Source organism: Dasypus novemcinctus, chromosome 26 (genome assembly GCF_030445035.2).
Source record: "Dasypus novemcinctus isolate mDasNov1 chromosome 26, mDasNov1.1.hap2, whole genome shotgun sequence".
Classification (NCBI taxonomy): domain Eukaryota; kingdom Metazoa; phylum Chordata; class Mammalia; order Cingulata; family Dasypodidae; genus Dasypus; species Dasypus novemcinctus.
Window position 1 is genome coordinate 10231874 of NC_080698.1, and position 15895 is coordinate 10247768.

Consider the following 15895-nt stretch of genomic DNA (forward strand, 5'->3'; position numbering starts at 1 on the left):
GGACCAGATGGTTTCACTGTGCAATACTACCAATATTTAAAGATTTAACACCAATCCATCTCAAACTCTTCCAAAAAACATTAGAGGGATTATTCCTAATTTGTTCTGTGAGGCTAGCATTATCCTGACAACAAAGCCAGACAAAGCTAGCACAAGAAAAGAGAATTACAGACCAATATCCATTATGAATATAGACACAAAAATCCTCACCAAAAAAACTTGCAAACTGAATCTACCAGTATATTAAAAAGGATTATACACATGACCAGGTGGGATATATTCTAGGAATACAAGGATGGTTCAAGATAAGAAAATCAATGTAATAGACCACATTAATAGAATGGAGGGGGGGGAAAAACCCATGATCATCTCAATTGATGTAGGAAAGAATTTAACAAAATCCATTATCTTTTCATGATAAAAGTACTTAGGAAGCTAGAAATAGAGGGGGACTTTCCAACATGAAAAAAGGACATTAAAAAAGAACGCATAGCTAACATCATACTCAGTGGTAAAAGAGTGAAAGCTTTCCACCTAAGATCAGGATGAAGACAAAATGCCTGCTATCACCCTGTTACTCAACATTGTATTGTTGCCAAAGCAATCAGGCCAGAGAAAGAAATAAAAGACATTCAAACTAGAAAGGAAGAAGTCGAATTATTCCTGTTTACAGATGATGGGATCCATATATAGAAAACCCCAAAGATGCCACAAGAAAGCTACTAGAGCTAAGAAACAAATTCAGCAGATCTGCAGGGTACAGGACAAACACAAAGAAGTCAGATGGGTTTCGATACACCAATAATGAATAATCTGGACAGGAAATAAAGAAAAACAACTGCATTTACAAAAGCATCTAAAATTAAAAAAAAAAAAAAAAACTCTAGGAATAAATTTAACCAGGAAGGTGAAAGACCTGTATACTGAAAACTACAAAATATTTCTGGAAGAAATTTAAAGACTTAAATGAATGGAAAGACATCCCATGTTCATGGATTCAAAGACAATATTGTTATGATGTCAATATTACCTAAAGCAATAAACAAATTCAATGCAATCCCTATAAAAATTCCAATATCTTTTATTGCAGAAATGGAAAATGTGATCCTGAAATTCATACGGAAATGCAAGGGATCCCAAATAGTCAAAACTATCTTGAAAAGAAGAACAAAGTTGTAGGACTCACACTAACCACAAAGCTATAGTAATTAAAACAGTGTGGTACTGGCATAAGGACAAATACACAGACCAATGGAATAGAACCAAGTCCAGAGTTAAGCCCACACATATCTACAGCCAGGTGATTTTCAATAAGAGTGCCCAAATCCATTCAATATGCAAAGAAGTGTCTCTTCAACAAATAGTGCTGGGACAAGTGGAAATCCACATGCAAAGTAATGAGTGTAGACAGCTCCCTCTTATCATTTACAAAAACTAGTCCAAAATGGATCAATGACCTAAATATAAAAGCTAATACTATAAAATCTACACAAAAACAAAGGGAAATACCTTTAGGATTTTCTAATAGGCTGGATTTTTTTTTTTTTTTTAACAGCAAACACACAAGAAACAGGAAAAAAAAGCAGGTAAAAAATTTAAAACTTTTGTGCTTCAAAAGATATCAAAAAGGGAAGCAGACTTGGCCCAGTGGATAGGGCATCCATCTACTACATGGGAGGTTCGTGGTTCAAACCCTGGGCCTCTTTGAACCGTGTGGAGCTGGCCCACGCACAGTGCTGATGCACACAAGGGGTGTCCCTGCGTAGGGGAGTCCCAGGCGCAAGGAGTGAGCCCTGTAAGGAGAGCTGCCCAGCGCGAAAGAAAGTTCAGCCTGCCCAGGAATGGCGCCACACACACGGAGAGCTGACACAAGATGATGCAACAAAAAGAAACACAGATTCCCATGCCGCTGACAACAACAGAAGCGGACAAAGAACACGCAGCAAAATGGACACAGAGAGCAGACAATAGGGGGTTGGGGTGGGAAGGAGAGAGAAATAAAAATAAATAAATCTTATAAAAAATAAAAAAGATATCAAGAAGGTGAAAAGGCAATTTATAGAATGGGAGAAAGTAGTGGGAAACCATATAGCTGATAAGGGTTTAACATCCAGAATATAAAAAGAACTCCTACAACTCAACAAAAAGACAAACAACCCAATTAAAAAATAAGCGAAGATTTGAATAGATGTTTTTCCAAAGAAGATATTCAAATGGCCAATGAGCATATGAAAAGATTCTCAACATCCTTAGCCATTAAAGAAAAGCAAATTAAAACTACAATGTGAGGGAAGCAGCTGTGGCTCCATCAGTTGGGCTCCCATCTACCATATGGGAGGCCCTGGGTTTGCATCTGGGGGCCTCCTTGCGAAGGCAGGCTCACCCGTATGCCGCGGAGTGCCACCAGCCCGCAAGCACTGTGGAGAGCCGACTCAGCAAGGTGACACAACAAAAAGGGAGACAAGTAAAAACACAGAAGAGCATGCAGCGAATGAACACAGAGCAAAACAACAAACAAGCTGCCGGGAGGGGAATAAATAAAATAAAATACAGACACACAAAGGAATGCACAGCAAATGGACACAGAGAGCAGACAGCAAGCAAGCTGCAAGGAGGGGAGGAAATAAAAACAAACAAACTACAATGTGGTATCACTTACACTCACTAGGGTGGCTATTATTAAAAAACTTGAAAATAACATGGGTTGGCAAGGATGCAGGAGAAAAAGGAACCTTTCCTTGTACATTACTGGTGAATATATCTCAATAACTTTTTAAAAATGGTTACAACTGATCTTTTTTTTTTTAGATTTTTTTAAATTTCTCTCCCCTTCCCCCCTCCCCAGTTGTCTGCTCTCTGTGTCCATTTGCTGCGAGTTCTTCTGTGACCGCTTCTATCCTTATCAGTGGCACTAGGAATCTGTATTTCTTTTTGTTGCGTCATCTTGTGTCAGCTCTCCGTGTGTACGGCACCATTCTGGGGCAGGCTGCACTTTGTTTCGCACTGGGCGGCTTTCCTTATGGGGCACACTCCTTGCGCATGGGGCTCCCTACGCGGGGGACACCCCTGTGTGGCACAGCACAACCTGCATGCAAGAGCACTGCGCATGGGCCAGCATCATGTGGGTTAAGGAGGCCCGGGGTTTGAACCGCGGACCTCCCATGTGGTAGGCAGACACCTTATCCATTGGGCCAAGTCTGCTTCCCACGACTGATCTTTATAATATGATTATTTACCTGTTAAAAATAAATTATTTTTTAAAAACAGCTGACTGCTTAAAGAAAAAATGATAATGTATTATGATGTTAACAACATACGCAGAAACAAAATGTTTGATAACAATAACAAAGGACTAGAAGGAGAAATCCAAGTTCACTGTTGTAATGTTCCTACCCTATTTTTGAAGTGGATAATATTGTTTGGGTAAATTATGAGAAGTTAAAATTTCAGGGCAAAAGCCCTAAAACATTAAAAAAAAAAAAAAAAAGTGCAGCCACTTTGGAATACAGCATAGCGGTGCCTCAAAGGTAAAACAAAGAGTTACCACGTGATCCAGCAATTGTACTCCTGGTTATCTTCCCCAAGGAACTGAAAAGAGACTCATACAGATACTTGTACACCAATGGTCAGAGAATCAAACACTTCTCACAAGAGCTAACGGGTATGTGTTGTCTCTGAAACAGTCTGTAGGGAACCAGAGAGAGATTATGAAAGCCTAAAAATACAGTGAGTATTGAGTGCAAGCTTTTTTTTTCTTTTAAGGAGGCACCCTGGACCTCGTATGTGGGAAGCAGGTGCTTAATCCCTGAGCTACATTTGCTCCTGAGGGCAAGCATTTTCAAAAAGATTCAAAGCCCCCAAAAAAAGCCCAGTTTGAAAGGTCAGGAAAGTGCTTACAGTTGAGTTTAAGTAGTTTTCCATCAGTTGCAAGTGCATTTATGTCAGCTGTTCCATAGGAGTTCACAAGGCTGAAGGTGAAAAGCTTCACCGGGCAGGGCTGGCCTTTGGCCTTCTTTTGGATGGTCTCAGTGGGGTCACTGCCCAGCTCATCATCCCCACTGCCTTCTGTTTCTGAAAGCTGTTCTTTGCCTTCTTCCTGATGATCCATTTCCTCCTCTTCTCCTGACCCACAAATGAAAAACAATATGTATGTAATTTACCACCATTTCATTATTAAAATTTTTAATTCATACCTAACTATGGTGTTTCCTTCTAGATTTTTTGTGTTTGTATTTAAGAGGTACCTAATTCCTGTGAAACCCTCAGCACAACCTTGTAGTAACAGGCAGAGGGGGCACTGCTATTCTGTGTTGAGAAAGCAGAGGCCCAGAGGTTGAATGAGTCACCCAGAGGGAACAAAGTGAACTGGAAGTTCTGCCAGACCTAAATTTGGGATCTTCACCACTTATAGTTTACTGGACTTCATACCACAAGGCTTATTCTTTCAACTTCATCATTAGGCCCATAAAAAGGAAGAAGATTAAACACACCCTCAACACTCAAGGATACTGTTTGGTAAGAAATGCAATTAAAAAGTCAATTTCTAAATGATATTCAACATTATTATTTATTTTATGAATTAATTATAAACAAACACAAATATTAAGTAAAAGTAGTAAGATGCTCCAGAAGAAACATATGCAAAATGCTCCTTAACAAGTATTTGCTGAATGCTCCTCAGGTGCAGGCACCGTGCTGGGAGCTGGGGAACACAGCAGGCATGGCCACCCCCTCATGGAGCCCACAGTCTAAGGGGAAGCTAAGTATCAGGTAAGCAATTTCAACAAAAGATAAGGGCAACTCCAAAAGGTGATGTAAAACTAACAGGAAAAGAGAAGATTTAAAATACAGTTTGGGGAGCAGATGTGGCTCAAGTGGCTGAGCGCCTGCATCCTCCATGGGAGGTCCTGGGATCAGTTCCCAGTGCCTCCTAAAAACAAAACAAAAATAAACTAGCAGCAAACATGAATAAAACAACTCAGGGGAGCCGACGGGGCTCAGTGGTTGAGCACAGTCTTCCCACATATGAGGTCCCGGGTTCAATCTCTGGCCCCAATACATCGAAGGGAAAAAAAAAAATTATGTACTCAAGGAACTATCAGTAAAAATGAAAACACTGAGGAAAGAAAAAGAGTCTGTTTAAGAACTCTCTTAAATATTTCTACTTGGAAATATTCATAAGGAAGAACGAGTTGGACCCAAGACAATTCAGTTTCCTCTAAGCTCACCATGGCCGTGCGTCATCAGTATTTCTCTGAAAAGCCTTGCAGGAGACCCAGGGGCCACCCAGCCCAAGCAATCCAAGGTTCCTTTGAATTCAGCTCATCTGACACCTGAGACAGAGGCAGTGAGTGCCTCTCAACACACAGGTAAGCCTTGTTTCACTTGGAATATGAATGAAAACCCTGCCTGGCACTAAACACTGTCTGAAGAATGAGCAGCAAACACCCTGACTCAAGAATTCTGTCCCTAACCGTGTCATTGGCTGCTAGTTACCTGGATAATCTTGGGAACCTTCTGCCAATGGAATCAGAATTAAATGCCCCAAGGTATAAATTACAGGAAGAGAAAGGAATGCAGGGTCTACTGAAATAGCTATCTAAGGTCACACACAGAAACAGCAGGAGACCAAATCGGCAGAGGCCACAGACCTAACCAGGAACCACTGTGGTAAAGAGGTTAAAAGTACTTCAGTATGGATATGAAAGAACTGGTGTAAGCAAACTCAGAGTCAAAATATGGAGTATAGGTGACCAGGAGCCAAGCTGGGGGTACGCAATGGCTATGGGGAGTTAAGGCTTGAGTTGTACGAGTTTCTATTTGGTAATGGACGGTGCTGACTGTAGCACAACATTGTGAATGTAATTAACAGCACTGAATAATATATGTGAATGTGGTTAAAAGGGGAAATCTTAGGTTGTATGTATGTTACTAGAATAAAAATTTAAAAACGAACATAGGACTATACAACACCAACAGTGAACCCTACAGTAAATGGTTGACTATAGTCAATAGTATAATTTTGGTTTATGTTTTTTCCTTGTTTAAGCCACTCAATTATGGTTAATAGTACAATTATAAAAACTCTTTCATGAATTGTTACAAATATACCAAGTTGTTAATAATAAGGTAATATGTGGGAATTCCGTTTTTTTTTTACATGACTTTTCTATAAACCTACAACTTTTCTAATCTCAAAAAACAAAACACTTCAGTTTTAAATAGTGTTTAAAGTCAACGCACCAAGACTCACTTGCAGGATTCAAAAGAAGGTAAAAATTATTTCTGAAGAGGCAACTGACAGATGGAGTGTCTAAGAAGCAGGGTTAGCTATAACAACAGCAAATACTTATAAGGTGTTGTTATTGCCTGAACTATTATGTGCCAGGTACTTTAAACACACTATCTTGTTAAGTCAGCATCTCCATGCTGTGAATGGCACCCTACCATTTCGCAGATGAGTAAACCAAGGTTCAGAAGGATGCAGTGACTTGCCCAAGTCCACATCACCCCGTGAGGAAGAAATCACAGTGCCTTAACTTCTGGGGCACTGAGAGCCACCCAGAGACTACCAACACTAATCCCCGACACCTCAACCTGTGGAACCCACATACCAATATCAGACCCCTTCTGTTCAATCCTAATGGGAAGTTCAATCCTAATGGGAATCCTGTTCTCCCCAGGGATTGAAGGCTCACCCGTCAGGCTGGGCAAGGCGGCACTGACTAGGGCTCCTGGACCATAGTGATGGGTCACAGCCAACAGCTCTTCCAATAAACGTCAGGTGATGGGGGCAGCCACAGGTTAGGTAAGTACCCACTCTGCAGTCCCGCCAGATCAAAATTCAAATCCTGGCTCTCCCTCGTGACTCAATCCCTCCAGGCTCAGTGTGCCTGAGGTCAAACCCTGCCTACAACACCAGAGTCTAAGAGGATTCCTTGAGGTACCGAAGTTGGCCAAGTACTAGGGACTAGCAGAGTAGTGCAGAGCCCCAGCCCAGCCTCAGAGCCTCCCTCTCCCATGTGTACAACACCTTTGGAAGAAGAGGGAGGTCAGGAGGGATTTGGTCAGTCACAGCCCCACAGCATGGCGAGCGCTCACCTTCACAGCTGCCCCTGGAGCCATTGCAGGCCCCCGGCTCCAAGGGCGAGCTGCCAAACCCATCAGGCAAAGGCTGTTTTATGTAGCGGCTTAAAAAAAAAAAAGAATGAACAAAGATTGTTAGTTGTATCTTTTACCTATTTTTCTCCACTACTCAGCCAAGTAGTCTACAATTTATATATTCAGTATTTACAAAGCAATTTATTTAAGTAAAAGTGCTTTAAAATCACGTAAAGCTTCAACACTAACAAATTGAGAGGAACCCATAAGATAAGATGTCTAATCTACCTACCCAGCCATTCAGTTTCACGCCTTCTACCAATGTCACATGGTGCCATCCTGTGAAAATACTTCCCAGTATTGCTCATCACAGCTTTGGAATGACTTTGGAAAAAGTATTCAAACACAAAATGCCATCAAAGCACTAGACTCCCTAAAACAGACAACTGACGGGTGTGAAAGATACGATTCTGGGGACCAGAGGCTTGGGTGCCCAGTGCCAGGGGGCCTGAAGTCTGTGCCAGACACTCCACCCCAACAGCACCTGCCACAGGCCTCCCAGGGGCTGGCGTGACAGCATCTGTTATAGAAGGGAGCACACAGGATGACACAGGCACTCTGCAAGGGGCAGTCCTTACTACCACTGGGCCCATCCTGATCGCAGAAAGCAAGGAAATCACTATCCTGCCACCCACCTGATACGCTCACAAACAGCCTGGTACAAAGACTCAAGGGTTAGCTTGTGCTTGGGGACAGAAACCAGCAGTGGCTGCCCGTAGAGCACCGCCCCAGAGGTTGTGCTTGACGGCCTGGACTTCCTCTCCCTGAAGTAGACTGGAAGCATGACACACTCCGAGCCGTCTGTAGAGGTGCTGCAGACCTCGTACCTGTGTTAATCACAAAAGAGGCATCTTCAGCAGGTCCCAGTGAGTGATGAAGATCTGAGCTGCAGCTATGAAGTGGCCTGGAATGGGGGAACTGGGCATAGAGTAATCTAGCAGAAAAGAGGGAAATACCACTTCCAAGACAGTTCTAGAGGCTGGGCTGGGTATCTCGAGGAGGCTCAGTGTTGGCACAATGTGAACCTACACAACCCAGGACTCAGGCCTAGCTGTGATCCTTGTTTCCTCAACCACAGCCTCAAACTCTGGGGCCCTTCAACTGTGACTCAACACAGACGATGGACTCCACCTGGACCAGCACTCTGGACATAAAGGCCCATATCAGATGGGCAGGACACAGGGGGGCCCGGCCACCAAATTTATCTCTCATCATCCCAGAGCTCAACTTCTAAAACCGCATTCTCAGCGCCCTACCCAAATACTGTACAAAGTGCACACCTAGAATATTAGCCAAAGACTCTCAAGTGAGGAAGCAAATTTATAAAATCAATTCGCCATCTTTGTTCAAAGACACTGAAATAAAAGCATCACACTAAATTTTTTAAAAATCCAAGATTACCAAAGAAATCACTAAACAAAAATCAACAATTTTGAAAAATGTGTCTTACTTAGTGAATACATGGGATTGAGGAGATTTATAGATGTTTTAGCCTGGAACAGATGGTACCCAAAAGCTGGCAACTGACAGTAGTCTTTCCCTCTCCTATAGGGGGAGACACAAACTGATTCAATGTTGGAAAACTATTAACAGCGCACAGCGCGTGCCCTTCACCATGTGCCTGGCAAACAGACCTGACTGCAATTTATGCAGAAGGAGCTTCTAAGAATAAGTCACAAAAATGCCCAAGATGTGCTCAAGGGTAAAGACCCTATCAAGAGCCAGGCCTTGGAATCAGGATGGCCCAGGTTCCACATCCATCATTGTCGTTTTCTGGCCACTATGACTTAGGACCAGCGCCTAAGTCCCAGTTTACTCAGTGGACAACGGGATTACCCACTTTACAAGATGGTGGTGAGAAATAAATAACTTAGTAGCACGCTATACAACAGGCTCAAAAGATAGATGCTACTATTTTCATAAAACAATGATCAGTTCATCTTTAAAAGAATTTGTTTTCTAGTTGGTTGGCTCCCTGGAGTCCTCTGAAAATACTTAGTTGGTAGTCGGCTTCCCAAACAACAGGGTCACACCCCAGTTCTTCTCGGCTCAAGGGCACAGAAACAGTGGTTTCCAGAATTGAAGGTGGCTGTGCTTGGGGTGAAAAACAGCTTTGACAGCTGATTTTCTCATGTCCTAGCTGGGTGGTTCAGTAGGGACCTTGGCACCCTCCAATTTTAAACTGAGAAAAGACTGCTCTCAGTGTAGAGGCAGCACAAGGAAGTTCTAACAGAACAAGGATCTTGTGTGTGGCCAAGAACTTCTTTCAGAGTGACCTAGAAGTCACTAAGCCCAAAAACACAAAGGGAAAGTGATGATGCCCTTTGTACACTCCATGCCTCAGCCAAGCAAAGCTCTCAAAACCTTTCTCGGCAGAGGCAAGTTACCAGAGCCTGAGTGTGGCCCAGATTCAAGCTTCACTGGGCAAGTAAGGGGACGGTCAGGAGCTGCAAGCGAGCTTGCCTGTCCCACTCCACCCCACCTGGGAGAGGGACACACACGCTCGCGCACACCTATTACACAGAGCAGCCATAAAGCAAGAGCACCTGGGAGCGGCCGCGGAAACCAGCCACATTAGAGGGTAGTGTCCCCACAAATGGGAGAAAACTGAGCCTCAGAGCTGGCGAAACGTTAGAAATGGAAAAGTCTGTTTAAATCAATCTTCCCTGTCATGTCTGAGGCAGAGATGTGTGGTATCAAGGCACCAGCAAAAGGATCAGAAGCTCCCTGTACCACATACCTTCTCCTGCCTTTTCGTGGCCCTCACATAGCTGTGACCCTTTCTGAGGAAGGCATTTCTGACGCCAGGACCATCTGTTAGACCACCAAACCAGACTTCATAAGAAAGAGCAACTATTGACCAAAGGAACGTCTGACTCCGAAATGGCAGCAGGTGCTTAGCACTGGTAGTAGCCCGCCTTTCCCTCAACGCCCAAACCCACACGGGCACCAACTGCCAGAACTTCCACCTTGGAGACACCAACAAGGTAAAAGCCGCTGGCATGTCTCCTCACCCTCCAGGAGAAACGGCTGAGTACTCACACAAAAATGTCATCCCGAGGCATGATGTGGTTTAAACCTTCATCCATTTGGAAAATTTTGTGGAATCGGTGATTATACACATCTGTGACCACCATCTAAGAGTCAAGAGTAACAGAAAGGTAACAGGATGGATAAAGTGCCCCTAGTGATTGCTTAAAACCCAGGAACAAATGAGGGAGGAAAAACAAACACCCTGCTGATTTGCCTGCAGAGGCCACCATGTGACCAGGCCCCAGAGGTCAAGGGACCAGCATCACTGTCACCAGCTGTGAACTTGCTGGTAACATCTGCCCCGAGATCTTGGATGGGACCTGCTGTCAGCTGCAGAAATGGAGAGGAGTTTGGTGTAAAAGTGAGTGCTAATCAGAGGAGGCTATCTGTCCAGAGGCTGGACTCCAGGCCACCCAGAGCATGCACAGGGACAAGCCAAACCCTACTCATCATGACCACCTGAAAGCAGCAAGGATGCAAAGGGACAGGAGGGGGAGAGGCAAGCATACTGAACAAAACTAGGATGAGGAAGGTCTGGGGCAGGGGCTTTCAGTGTTTCCCAGGCTTCCCAGGCTACCCGTCGGCTAGAGCTGGGACAATACAGGCGGCAGCCAGTGGCACAAGGGGTGGTCTTCACTCGCTCCGCCTCTCCACAACACCAGGCTAGCAGAAAGCCCGGCACGGACAACTGTTTCTAAATGAAGGCTTCTCTCAAGACCATCACAATACCACCCCACAGAGTTACAGAGTTTAGGGCAGGAAGGAGCCTCAAGGCCCTCATTTTACAGACCAGATTATACAGGAAGGGGTGGCAGAACTGAGAGCCAGGTCCTACTCCTGGTCTTCTAATCATGGCTAGCATGACCCCAATGGAGGAAAGACGCTGTCCTGGGGTCAGAAGGGACAGTCTCAGCCACACTGTGCACAGTGAATTAGGACCAGAAGATCTGAGGCATCCAGGCCTGATCACATTTGTGCTGGCCAATAAAAACTGCCAGTAAAACGTTACTACAGGAAGCAGATGTGGCTCAAATGATTGCGCTCCCGCCTACCACACAGGAGGTCCCAGGTTCAGTTCCCAGTGCCCCCTGGAGAAGACAAATAAGAGTGAGCTGGCACAACAGGCAGGTGTGGTGAGCTGATGCAACACGGAGACACAAAGAGGAAAGACAATCAGAGACACAACAAAGCAGGGAGGTGAGGTGGCTCAAGCAACTGAGTGTCTCTCTCCCACATGGGAGGTCCCAGGTTAAGTTCCCAGTGCTGCTTAAAGAGAAGATGAGCAGACAAAGAGAGCACACAGTAATTGGACACAGAGTAGACAGTGAGCACAAACAATGGGAAGAGGGGGTAGGGAATAAATAAATAAAATAAGTCTTTGTGGAAAAAAAACACATTGTTACAAGGTTCAAAGTCAATTCCAAAGGACTATGAAGCATCCCCAACAAGCTGAGTGCCACTGAGTGCCACAGACCACCCCAGACCACCCTATCTTACGTTTTCTGCAGCAATGCCAGACAGCCTGGAGAGCGCCTCGCACAGATCAGACACAGCTCCCATCAGTGGCACAGTCACACGGTACTGCAAGGGAGAGATGGGCAACTTCAAACTGCCATCCTGTCCTACACGACACCTTTAAAAATGAACAAACTAAAAGCAAGAAACTTGGGCAACACAGTCATGCAGTGAGCCATGAGCAGGGCAGGACGCTAAGACCTGCTGCTCACATCTCTCCTCTGGCCTATTATTCTAGCCAGGATCTCCTCAGTGACTAGGGGTGAATCTGACCAAGGAAAACCTCCTGCTTCTGGCTCCCTGATATTTAGAATCCAGGCCCACTTAGAGATCAGCCAAGTGATGTCAGTCACATGAATTGAGCACGGGATAAAAAGGCACAGAGAAGCCCAAAGGACCTTCATGATAGGCCTTGAACAATGCAAGATTACACAAAGGCCTGGCAAGGCCAAGAGCAAATACTGAGGCAAGCACCAGAGCTGGCCAACGGCGCTTCTGATGCCGGGCTAGGAGGCCCTCGCCAGGTCGGTGACTGCTCAGAGTGAGAGATGCCGTGAGGGAGCTGAGCCTGTTACCTGGGTAGGTCTGCAGCGAGGGTCAGCAGGAACCAAGAAGACCTCCATAATTCGATCTTTCTTCAAAGGCAGTGGGAGAGTGAGATAACAAAATGGATCAAAGGTTACAGAAACCTTAGCACATTCTGGGCAAACCAAAGTAGATTTGAAGAGGCCATGGAAAGTGTCCACAATCACAGAATCATTTCTCAACCTGTGGTTCTCCCAGGCTTCCTTTGCCACCACCTGGAAGAGAGGAGAAGGGATAAACAGGACATTCTCAACACTCCTCAGTCCTTTACTCCTGCCATCCAGAATGATTCACAGCCAAAACCAGAGACAGGTCTCCTGGTCAAGGCCAGGCATGCCTGGGAGCCCTTTCATCACATTCACGCAATATGTCAGCCCTACGTGCAATCCCGCATTTAGCAAGTACTGACAGGGTCTGCGGGAAGCAAGGGGTGAATCCTCTGACGGGAGACAGATGCCTTAGAACATCTGACCCATGAGGTTTCTTTTTTTTTTTTTTTTAAAGATTTATTTTCTTTTATGCCCCCCCCCGTCTGCTCTCTGTGTCTATTTGCTGTGTGTTCTTTGTCTGCTTCTGTTGTTGTCAGCGGCATGGGAATCTGTGTCTCTTTTTGTTGCATCATCTTGCTGTGACATCTCTCCGTGTGTGTGGCGCCATTCTTGGGCAGGCTGAACTTTCTTTCATGCTGGGCGGCTCTCCTTATAGGGCGCACTCCTTGTATGTGGGGCTCCCCTACACGGGGGACACCCCTGCGTGGCACGGCACTCCTTACGCGCATCAGCCCTGCGCATGGGCCAGCTCCACACGGGTCAAGGAGGCCCGGGGTTTGAACCGTGGACCTCCCATGTGGTACACGGACGCCCTATCCACTGGGCCAAGTCCGCTGCCCCCATGAGGTTTCTGATCACCCCAAGTCACTTCAGTGAGGTTTTTGTTTTAAATTTTTTTAAAAATTAAAGTTAATAGATCACAAGGAATGTTACATTAAAAAACATAAAAAAACAAGAAACATGAGTTTCCCATAACCCACTCCTACCCCCATCATTTATGTAAATTGTATTTTTTTTAAGATAAATACATCACACACAAAAATGTTTACACTAAAAAATATGAGAGGTTCCAACCACCCCCCACCCCACTCCTCCCACCCCACCAACCTCCCTCATCATTGCAGCGCACTCATCACACTCGGTGAGCACATTTTGGGGCACTGCTGCACTACACAGATAATAGTTTACCCTGTAGTTCGCACTCTCCCCTGGTACATTCAGTGGGTTATGGCAGGATATATAAGTTTCAGCATCTGACCCTGCGATATCATTAAGAACAACTCAAAATCCCAAAAATTCCCCCACATCACATCTCTTCTACCCTCTCCCTGCCCTCAGCAACTACTGTGGCCACTTTCTCCATCATGATGCTAAAATTTCTTCTATTACTCATCACAATAGTTTTATAATAGAGTATCAGTAAGTCCACTCAATGAGGTTTTAATCTAGACTACAGGTCAGCATTTTAAAGTTGTCTAACTCATGTTTTTTCCATCAAGGTCTAAATGCTATTTTATTTTATTTTTAAAAAGATTTGTTTATTTATTTCTCCCCTCCCCCCACTGTCTGCTCTCTGGGTCCATTTGCTGTATGTTCTTTCTGTGTCTACTTGTATTTTCATTAGGCGGCTCTGGGAACTGATCCTAGAACCTTCCGGAGTGGGAGAGAGGTGATCATTCTCTTGCATCTCCTCAGCAAGCTGTTCTGCTACATCTCTTATTGTCTCTCCTCTGTATCTCTTGTGTCAATTGCTGTGCCAGCTCTCCACGTTGGCTGGCACTCCTGCACAGGGCGGCATTCCTGCCAGCACTCCCCATGGGCCGGCTCGGCACACGGGCCAGCTTGCCTTCACCAGGAGACCCTGGGCTTCGAACCCTAGACCTCCTATACAGTAAATGGCAGCCCAACTGCTTGAGCCACATCCATTTCCCTCAAATGCGATTTTAAAGCACTGATCATTCCTATGTGATAGGGTAGCTAAAATACTAAATTCCCTTTCAAAGATCAGAAAATCAAGGCAAGAATGAGAAAAGCCCTAATGATATTATCAATAACAAATAATTTTAATCATCTGCCGATTTTAATTGAGTCAAAAGTAACAATCCCATGTATAGTTCCCAAGTGCCTTAGTCTCATTCACCAATGAAATCATACTAAACAAGCTGACTCTAATTCAAGAAGCCCAAGTGAGTATGCAAAGAGTAGCTAGAGTTAGCTCCTTTCTGGCCTGGAATGCATTTCTCTACCAGAATCCACATCCCTGTCACCAGCAACTGCCAGAGACAATGAGAGACCACAAGATCAGATGGCTAATCTAACTGCCCAGCCAGTCTGTTTCAAGCCAACACTCAAAGACCAGAAGTACACTCCTGCATTCTCAACAGGAAGCAGGTTCTTTAAAATATTACTGTTCAGAAATCTTCAAGATCATACCACATCTGGCCGCCCGTTGGCATCCTTCAGCTCCAGGTAGGGCTTCTTTTTCACTCGGTTCAGATCTTCGTGCAATCCATCCAGAAGAAAGGCCAACAGCTCCTGAGAGTCCTGTTGCTGATAGCCAGAGAATTGAGGGGCAAAGCGTCCCACCTGGGTCTACAATAAAAACAATCTAATCAGAAGACAGAAACCAGATGGGAAACTTATCAAAAACATCTTTGAGAAGCAGATGTGGCTCAGGCACTGAGCTCCTGCCTACCACATGGAAAGTCCCTGGTTCGGTACTTGGTGCCTCCTAAAGAAGACAGCGAGCTGGCGTGACAGGCAGGTGCAGCAAGCTGACACAAGATGAAACAACAAGAGACACAAGAAGAAAAAACATAATGAGAGACACAGCAAAGTGGGAGTTCCCAGTGCTTCCTAAAGAAAAACAAGCAAGACAGCAAGCTGACATGACAGTAGTGGCAATCTGATGCAACAAGATGATGCACAACAAGAAACACAAGAAAAAAACATAATGAGAGATGCAGCAAAGCAGAGAACAGAGACAGCTCAAATGATTAGGCGCCTCCCTCCCACATCAAAGGTCCTGGATTCAGTTTCCAGTGCCTCCTAAAGACACAGCATACAGCAAGTGAAAACATCGAGAGGGTGGGAAGAAATAAATAAAATAAATCTTTAAAAAAAATCTTTGCAGAATCAGCTGGGAAAGCGAGGCACAGTAACACCTAGTCAGGTAGCCCGTGTAACTCTTGAAGGTCCTAAAGGAGCCTGGTGGTTCCCATAAGAAGGCTCAGAAAAGAAAATCAGAACCATCCCATGCAAAAGGAAGAGGGGGAACAGGCTGGTACCCTAAGTAGACACAAAAAGTCGAGACATGAATCCCTCTCCAACTTCCCTAAGTTGGTTCAAAGTCTCCCTAAGAACTTTAGGAACGATGTGCATCAGCCAGCACATGAACACCCCTCATGTCCCTAAGTAAGTATGTTCCTTATAGTGCTCTACACAAGTGGCCGTCAGAGTGTGGTCTCCTGACCAGCAGCATCAACGTCACCTGGGAACTTGCAAGAAATCAATTTTCTCAGGCCCCATTCCAGACCTACTCAGTCAGAAAC

At 44.8% G+C, this 15895-nt stretch overlaps 1 protein-coding gene across 7 annotated transcripts in view; it reads right to left on the bottom strand.

The window, feature by feature from the left end:
* Nucleotides 1-15895, bottom strand: part of USP4 (ubiquitin specific peptidase 4) — a 48892-nt gene that overhangs the window by 11393 nt on the left and 21604 nt on the right. For all 7 annotated transcript variants that reach the window (XM_004451896.3, XM_023586935.2, XM_004451898.3 and 4 more), the window contains 7 exons: nt 14778-14936; nt 12285-12509; nt 11692-11775; nt 10204-10298; nt 7797-7988; nt 7102-7190; nt 3898-4122 (listed from right to left, as the gene is read on the bottom strand). In XM_004451896.3, the coding sequence (XP_004451953.1) occupies nt 3898-4122; nt 7102-7190; nt 7797-7988; nt 10204-10298; nt 11692-11775; nt 12285-12509; nt 14778-14936 (1069 nt within the window). The remainder of the gene's footprint in view (nt 1-3897; nt 4123-7101; nt 7191-7796; nt 7989-10203; nt 10299-11691; nt 11776-12284; nt 12510-14777; nt 14937-15895) is intronic.